General features: G+C 38.9%; 1 protein-coding gene and 1 pseudogene across 2 annotated transcripts; one reads left to right on the top strand and one right to left on the bottom strand.

Annotated features, from left to right (window-relative positions):
- The first annotated feature begins 620 nt into the window (after positions 1 to 620).
- Positions 621 to 6,222, top strand: LOC101307556 (auxin response factor 4-like). The gene is made up of 12 exons (XM_004309822.1): positions 621 to 1,510; positions 1,630 to 1,686; positions 1,841 to 2,023; positions 2,147 to 2,231; positions 2,309 to 2,399; positions 2,853 to 3,017; positions 3,690 to 3,809; positions 3,885 to 3,960; positions 4,315 to 4,477; positions 4,579 to 5,321; positions 5,410 to 5,600; positions 5,788 to 6,222. Exons 1-12 carry the CDS (start codon positions 1,160 to 1,162, stop codon positions 5,969 to 5,971), a joined length of 2,409 nt encoding a protein of 802 aa, XP_004309870.1. The 5' UTR covers positions 621 to 1,159; the 3' UTR covers positions 5,972 to 6,222.
- Positions 6,223 to 7,017: 795 nt separating this feature from the next.
- Positions 7,018 to 8,360, bottom strand: LOC101315400 (annotated as a pseudogene). The gene has a single exon (XR_185502.1). The product of XR_185502.1 is annotated as a serpin-ZX-like (transcript).
- Between the last annotated feature and the right edge of the window lie 187 nt (positions 8,361 to 8,547).

An 8,547-nucleotide genomic window follows, 5' to 3' on the forward strand; every position in this document is an offset into this window, starting at 1 on the left:
AAATCGTTAGATTCTGCATGCTAATTGAGTTATTCAAGTGTGAAATGTGAGTCTTAACATGTTTAGAGCATAATTTATTTTCTTTTCAGAACTTGATTCTTCTTTTTTATGCCGTATTGTCGATGCATTCCTAGCTCCTAACCCCACTTCTATTATTCATACTCCATAGGCAAGTTAAAGGGTGGCTCATAGGTTAGGTAGAGTTCTGTTTCTTACCATAATGTGATACAAACTTGGTTTAAATCTGTTCCTGAAAATAGATGAAAAGAAAAACGAATATTGCTCTTACTGTCTTGCCTTTCTTAGCTCTTGTTGTGTTGAATGAAACCCCCCTTCTGTGGAGGGAAACCGGTTGAGATGACAGTTTTCTTTAATAACTTCATAAATACTCAGTCGGGAAGAAGAAGATGACAATTTTCCATTTTATTGAAATTTTTTCTTTGAAGAAAAATAAAGGCAATGGAAACCCCTTTTTTGTCTTTTCATTCTTGCCCAGACCTTCCTTTTGTCTTGGTGGAGGGCCTTCACCTACAGTTGTTTAGTGAGAACTGATGAGATGGAAAATTGGAGTAATTTAAAAGCTTTAAAGAGATAAAGAAGGGCAAAGGCAAAGGAAAAAGCAGAGAGAGAGAGAGTGGGGGAGAGTGTGGGCAATGTACTGTCTTAGCCTGTCCCCTCCACCCAACACAGTTCCTCACTTTCTCTCTCTATCCATCTCTTCTTCTTCTTCTTCCTCTGTCTAACAGTCTTAGTCGAAAAGCCATCACCACATTGGCTATTTTCTTTTGCCTTTTGTTTTCCTATATTGGAATTCTCTATGTCTGCTGCTCCCTCTTCTCACTACCTGCAAATGGGTGTGGAGGATTCCTACTTTGAATTTCTTGATATTATTTGATACCCTTCTTTTCCTTCCTCAACTCCCACCCTTCTGGTCAGTGTAATTGGGTTGGTGGGTTTGCCTCATAGTATGATCTTGCTGTAGTTTTCTCACTCCCCTTCTGTTTTAGCTTTCTGGGTACCCCTCAAAGTATGAGTTTCTTGAAATAATTTGACCACATTTCCAATTTCCACTTGGTTACTGATACCCAACTTTCTATATATCTCAATTGTTGCTGGTGGGATTGTGTAATTTCTGTTTGAGCAACTCTTGGAACAATTCATGGAATTTGATCTGAACCATGCAGTAGTGGGTGATGTGGTGGAGAAGAATGCATACTGTAATGGGGATTGTGACAAGGGTGGTTGTGCTCATTGTTTATCCTCTTCAACTTCTTCATGTTCTTCAAATTCGTCATCACCTCCTGTGGTTTCTTCAATGTATTTGGAGCTTTGGCATGCTTGTGCTGGTCCACTCATTTCACTGCCCAAGAAAGGAAATGTGGTTGTCTACTTCCCACAAGGTCACTTGGAACAAGTTGCTTCATCATATCCTCCTCTCTCATCCATGGACATGCCTCACTTTGATCTCCAGCCTCAGATAATCTGCAAGGTTGTGAATGTCCAGCTACTTGTGAGTAACAGTTCTGGCCTTCTGAGTTCTGTTTACTTTATGCATATACTTCCATATCAGTTTTAAGCATTCTGAGTCTTATACACATGGTTTGGTTGTCTCTTGAATTTTTGAGACAGGCTAACAAGGAGAATGATGAGGTCTATACACATGTTACTTTGCTTCCTCAGACAAAGGTATGATGCTTGGTTTTAAGCAAAAGTAATTTTGTTGGAACTGCTGTACTCTATTTGACTTCTCTTTATTGTTTTGGGATTAAAGGGTTTATGTTAGAATACCATTCTATTTTTTGTTTGGGTATGTTGATGTTGAATTTTGGGTATTCAATAGTTGGTAGGACAGAATTTGGAAGGCAAAGAGCTTGAAGAGTTAGGAATGGATGAGGGCGATGGGGGATCACCTACAAGATCAACCCCTCACATGTTTTGCAAAACACTTACAGCTTCTGATACCAGTACCCATGGAGGGTTCTCTGTTCCTCGCAGAGCTGCTGAAGACTGTTTCCCTCCTCTGGTGAGGATTAATGAATCTAATTTTCTTGCATTCACATTTCCTTTTTTATCTGGAAACTATGACTTTTGATGTAGCGTGTTCTACGTAAAGTAAAAGAATCAGTTTATCTTTTTCAATTTTTAGGATTATAAGCAGCAAAGGCCCTCTCAAGAGCTTGTTGCAAAGGACCTACATGGTGTAGAATGGAGGTTTCGACATATTTATAGAGGTAAATAGTTTTCTCATCACTCTGTGTGGTTTATTTGATGCTTAAATTTATACAATTTGTTTTGTAATATTCATCAGGTCAGCCCCGGCGGCATCTGCTCACCACAGGGTGGAGTATTTTTATAAGCCAAAAGAATCTCGTCTCAGGGGATGCTGTGCTATTTCTGAGGTAATTACTTTTAATTGGTGCAATTTTGATCATAGCTTAGTAATTAGTCGCATTTGTTTCCTGACCAATTTGAGCTCCTTTTGTTTTTTTAAATGGTGTGAAAACAATCATGTTATGTATGGAGCGGATGTTTGCCCGTTTTGAGGGGCTATTAGTATCACAACGGATTGTAAAAGCACTGCTTTTCACTTATAGTACTTAATTGTATTTCCATTATTTATTTTCTTGAAATCTTGTTCTGCCGGAATACTCATCAATGTCCCTGAGGCCAGAATTGGTTTTCCTACATAATTAGCTGTAAACTTGTGTGTTGTTAATATAAACTTATTTGATGACATAAACAAGCACGAAGCGAATGTATGTCCTAGAATTTTATTTTATTTTATTTTTTCTCCCGTTCATTGTCTGATGCCTTTGATATCTTAAGTCAGTTTTGATAAATGATGTTTGTAGGGGTGAAAATGGAGAGCTTAGGTTGGGCATTAGAAGAGCTGTTCGGCCAAGAAATGGTCTTCCTGATTCAGTTGTTGGCAACCAGAATTCTTATTCTAGTGTTGTTTCCCTTATTGCTAATGCAGTATCCATCAAGAGCATGTTCCATGTATTCTACAGTCCGAGGTACTATTAAGGTCACTTGAGAAATTGACTAGTGTCTCTTTATGTTATTGTTCAACTCAATTCTTTGCCAATAATAGTATTTGATTTTCTGGTGGTAATTTGATAAAATCAATAGAATATGAGTTCCAGTGCAATTTTGCTTCTATTTCTTTTCCTAAGACCATATGCATCTTTCTCTTAAAACATTTTCATTACAACTCATATATTGTGTGTCGGTCATATCTTCTTCTGAAACAAATTACCTAGTTTTCAATCTCTGCAGTGCATACTTTTCTTGTTCACTCCAAATAATTTTTGCTGAGTGGATCTTACAGCAGTAGTTAGGTCACATGACAAACTGCCAATATATAATATTCACTTTAAAACTCATAAAAATTCTTCTGATGGTTTTAAACATCTGTTATCTAAAAGATGCTTCACTCTTTAGATGAGACTTAGTATTATATCCTCAATTGTGAGGACCTCTCTATCTATTGCTCAAATTCACTAATCAACAATATCCTCTTCTTTCTCTAAATGTGAAACAGGGGATATATTTCCACAACTAATCAACTAATCATCTCATGATATGAAGCCTATCATGTGTATAAGATGCATATAGATTAGCTTGACTCCTAGGAAATTTCTTAAGTGCTTGGTTACAGTTATGCATTTTTTATTGCTGAAATGCAGGGCAAGCCATGCGGAGTTTGTCATTCCCTACCAAAAATATATCAGAAGCATTGCTAATCCAGTGACCATGGGGACAAGATTCAAAATGCGATTTGATAGGGATGATTCACCAGAAAGAAGGTCTCTTATAGTTATAATAATTAGCTTTACTACATTCTTATCGCATTTATTGATGTTGATTCGTGTTTCTTGTAGGTGCAGTGGTGTAGTGACTGGCATCAGTGACTTGGATCCCTATCGATGGCCGAACTCAAAGTGGAGATGCTTGATGGTATGCTATGTACTTTATTTTACTTATGCATGTTATTAATTTATCTGTCATTAAATTTTGCTTGGACGATTGTCGTCATAGCCGCCACTTGAAGTTCCTATTTGCATGAAAATTTTTATTTTCTATATGAGAGAGAGAGAGAGAGAGAGCAAATATTGCAATTGGAAAGATTTAAAATGCAAGATTGTTTGCTTTTTATGGTCGCAATTGGGAAGATTTAAAATGCAATATTGTTTGTCATTATATGTGTCTACACATGCACTACATCTGCACCTTGCCAAATTCAGGAACTCTAGTTCTTTTATTACAGTGTTAAAATTTCTATATTTACGCCCTTTGATTGATGTTTATCAGGTGAGGTGGGATGAAGATATAGGAAACGATCATCAAGAACGAGTCTCTCTGTGGGAGATTGATCCTTCTGTTTCTCTCCCACCTTTGAGCATTCAGTCTTCTCCAAGACTGAAGAAACTGCGGACAAGTCTGCAGGCATTCCCACCTAACCCCTCCATTCCTGGTAGACTTCTCGAGTCAGAAAGCAACCTTATTTTTTCTTTACTTTTTGTTTTTTTTTTTTTTCCCTAAATTGGTGGTCTCTGAATCTGATTTTTCTTGCAGCTGGAAGTTGTGGGTTTATGGACTTTGAGGAGACAGTTAAGTCCTCTAAGGTCTTGCAAGGTCAAGAAAATATGGGTTTCATATCACCCCACTATGGATGTGATACATTGAAGAGCCCTGTGGATTTTGAGATGCAGCCTTCAGCACATCAAAATCTTGCATCACATATAACGCAGAAGGCTACTATTGGTGAGTTCATGAGAGCTCACCGCACCAGTTATACAGGATTTGCGGAATCTGATAGATTTCCGAAAGTCTTGCAAGGTCAAGAAATATGCCCATTGAGATCCTTGTCAGGAAAAGCAAATTTTAATCTGGGTGATTGGGAGTCCAATCGTGGTAGCACATCTTTCAACAGTTACCAGGCACCCAAACCAAATTTGTTCACTCTGGGTTCTGAATCGCTTCTAAACATGTATTTTCCTTATGGTGACATTCACAAGGTTGGCCAAGATCCCATGACGTGCTCTAATACTACCAATTTAGCCAGAGAAAATATCAAAGCGAACACTTATCCTGTTAAGATGGGAGTTGCAAGAAATGAAGTTGGAAGGCCAAAAACCCTTAGTGAGCATCGGCCACAGGAAATTTCCTCTGCTCTTCCTACTTCATTGACAAATGTAAAAAGTCCAAAAGAAGTCAACGCTGATGGAACTGCCAGTGGATGTAAACTTTTCGGGTTTTCCTTATCAGGGGAAACTCCCACTCTGAGTCAGAGTTCCAGTAAGAGGAGCTGTACAAAGGTATTGCTATAATTACCACCAAACTTTGGCTGTTATTTGCCATGTCTTGGATATGTTTGCCAACTGATGTTACATATATTAACTGAAGGTTCACAAGCAGGGCAGCTTAGTGGGAAGAGCCATTGATCTGTCAAAACTGAATGGCTATGGTGACTTGCTGAGTGAACTGGAGCGACTATTTAGCATGGAAGGCCTTCTACGAGATCCTGATAAAGGATGGCGGATCTTGTATACTGACAGCGAGAATGATGTCATGGTTGTTGGGGATGACCCATGGCAGTGAGTCTCTAATCTCAGTTGCTTTATGTTTTCTAATGACCACAGCCCCCTCCATCCAATGGATATAATGAACTTTCTATATCAGAAGTTGCTTGTGTTAAGTCTTATAAATATATTTTCTTATTGTTTGTTTGAACATTCAATTCTTATATATAACTTTCCTGGAAATGTTGGGTTCTTGGTGTAGTGAGTTCTGCGATGTGGTATCCAAAATTCACATATACACCCAGGAAGAAGTGGAGAAGATGACAATTGGAATGATCAGTGATGATACCCAAAGTTGTTTGGAGCAAGCTCCACCTATGCTGGAAGTGTCAAAGTCCTCATCAGTTGGGCAGCCGGATTCTTCACCAACAGCAATTAGGGTCTGAGAAAGTTTTAACGCTGTAATTATGTTATAATTTAACGTCTGAACTTATGTTAATGGCATGTAGGTAGCGTGCATGCCAGAACTTATGTTGTTGCCGGTTTCTGGATTTTAAGATGGAAGTTAGTAGTCGCCAACTCACCATTACCATAGTCGCTGAAAACGAGATGTGTTTGGCATTCTGTCGATTGACCTCTGTCATTATGTGTTGTATGCTGCCGACTATTTAATTTTAATGAAGTATAAATTGTTGGAAGTGGTGTTATTCTCTAGGTTCCCAGCAGTAGTGTAGAAAAGAACAGAATTTCGGAATTTGTTTGGAACCTGAAAAGGTGATGATCTCGGAGAAGATATTTGTGGAATGAAATGATAAACTGCGAAAGTTTAGCTATAAATCACTACAGATGTTGCTGCTACTGAAAGTCAGCTATAATTCCTATAAATGTAGTGCAACTACAGTACGCTGTTTGATTCTCTACAATATGATCTAAACCTCCACAATTACAAGTGAACTTCGAAATTAGTATTGTGCATGTTTGAGGTTACCTCGGATTTACTTGTCATTTGTCAATCTGAGATAAAACAACTTAGCCAAGTAATGTTTCGAGTCCCAGTTATATGTATTATTTCCTTTTCAGTGCTCCATAAACTCCTAGGTTCTAATTTTCTATCATATAGAACCACTGTTTTAAAAATGCGCATTGAGGCATAGCCAATAGATGCTCCTGAATTCCTGATCGATCAAGACATGTTCATATATTAGGGTTGGTAAAACTCGTTATTTTCTATCACAACCATTAGAAGAATGATAGGGAAGACGAATGCATATATTGGAGTTGGTAAAACTCAGTATGGTTAAAAAGGAACAAAAGGAAAATATCTTAATTTATTTGCTTAGTAAATAGAACAGCAAGTCCACAACGAGATAATGTCATGAGAGAACAATAAGTAAACTAAAACTATAATCCAGACTACAAAAGTAGGACGCATAATGAAAACCTAAGAAATTAACTTGCTTACAAAGAACATCTTCCAACAATATAATGGTAATCAACCCGGAAGAGGATTGAGGACCTGCCCCATGAAGACTGAAGAGCACTGTTCCCGTCATGTCTTCCCTTATCAGAAACATGAAGGGGTGATCAGCCACAAAGTCTAACTTTTCATCCGGCTCTGAGGCTTTGCCTGCGCTACAACTTATTACAGCATAAGTCGCAGCTGCAGCTGTTGTGCCATTTTCATCAACCTCTATTACAGCAGATTCATGAACAATCTCTATCAAATCCAAAACATCCCCCAGCCCCATTTTCTTCAGAACACCCGAAGCTTCAAACCTGGAAGACATTTTAAACTTTGGGATCAAGAATTCCCCAACCCTAACATATCTAAGGTCTGTATGGCGATCTAGAAACCCAGACTCGGTACAAACTCTTTCAACCAGAGCCGGCAGCCCATCTCTTGCATCCGGAAGCAACCAAAAAATAGAGAACTTCCGGTAGTCGTCGTATTTACGGTTGCCAGTACGAGACAAATGAGACAAGTCCTCAAATAACTCACCATCCTCATACTTCCTGGAAAAAAGTCTCAAGACTTTGAAGCCGTCAAAGGCACCGATGTAGTGGCAATCATTGCTGGTCATGAAAGGCACTTTCATAACCGAGTCTCCGTTCATTAGGTGAAACTCATGCTCTTTTGTCTTTGGTTTTGTGAAGTACGGCTTGCTCCAAGTTGCTTTGAAGTATAAGGCGTTTACACAGATGAGACTCGTCTCAATTTTGATCGACCCGGGAGGAAGAATCTGAGGGATGAGGCCTTTGGTTTCTTTCTTTACCCATGCATTCACTTGGGATCTCACTTGTTTCGGATTGGTTTTGAAATCGACATGGTTCAGAGCCGCCTTGTAGGAATCCAACACCACCTTTTTGTAAGATTCGTCGAGAGGTTCAGACTCGTCGACCCAGACGCCATTTGTGAAGTTCAAACGTGGCCCTCCTCTGGTGGGTAAATCAACCAAAACGGAAGTGACGAGATCGCCGGCGAGGGAGTTGAGTTCGGCGATGGACTTGGAGTTGAGAAATGAAAGAAGCTGGGGACAGTTGTTCCTGGCGGCTATTAAGCTGAGGACGATATGGATAGATTGCGGGGAGTAGATCATGTTCTTGCCATGGAATTCTTGTTCAAGGAGTTGCTTTGTTATTTGCAAAGCGACGTTGGTTTGGTTGATGATGGGTTCTTTGAGATGTTGTAAATCAGCCATTGTTGGTGCTTGTTGATTCCTTCCACGATATTTTTGAGAGATCGCGTTGTTGTGAAAGGGAAAGAAGGGAAATGCTGATCACTCCTACTTTTATCAGATCAAACTCTCATAGCCTAAACTCTGGATGGAAGTTATGTTTGGATAAGCACATCTCTCTATGGCGCTCATTTCGTGTCTTGGTCAAGCATTTTTTTAAGAGTAAATAACACTTTAGTACTAATTTTAAAGATTTATTGCCCATTCCAATGAAAATCTCTTTACCAACCCCATTCCAATGAATTCTAATAAAAGGACGTCAATACCCTCACCCTAATTTAACTCTT

The sequence above is a fragment of the Fragaria vesca genome, unplaced genomic scaffold (assembly GCF_000184155.1).
Source record: "Fragaria vesca subsp. vesca unplaced genomic scaffold, FraVesHawaii_1.0 scf0513126, whole genome shotgun sequence".
Classification (NCBI taxonomy): domain Eukaryota; kingdom Viridiplantae; phylum Streptophyta; class Magnoliopsida; order Rosales; family Rosaceae; genus Fragaria; species Fragaria vesca.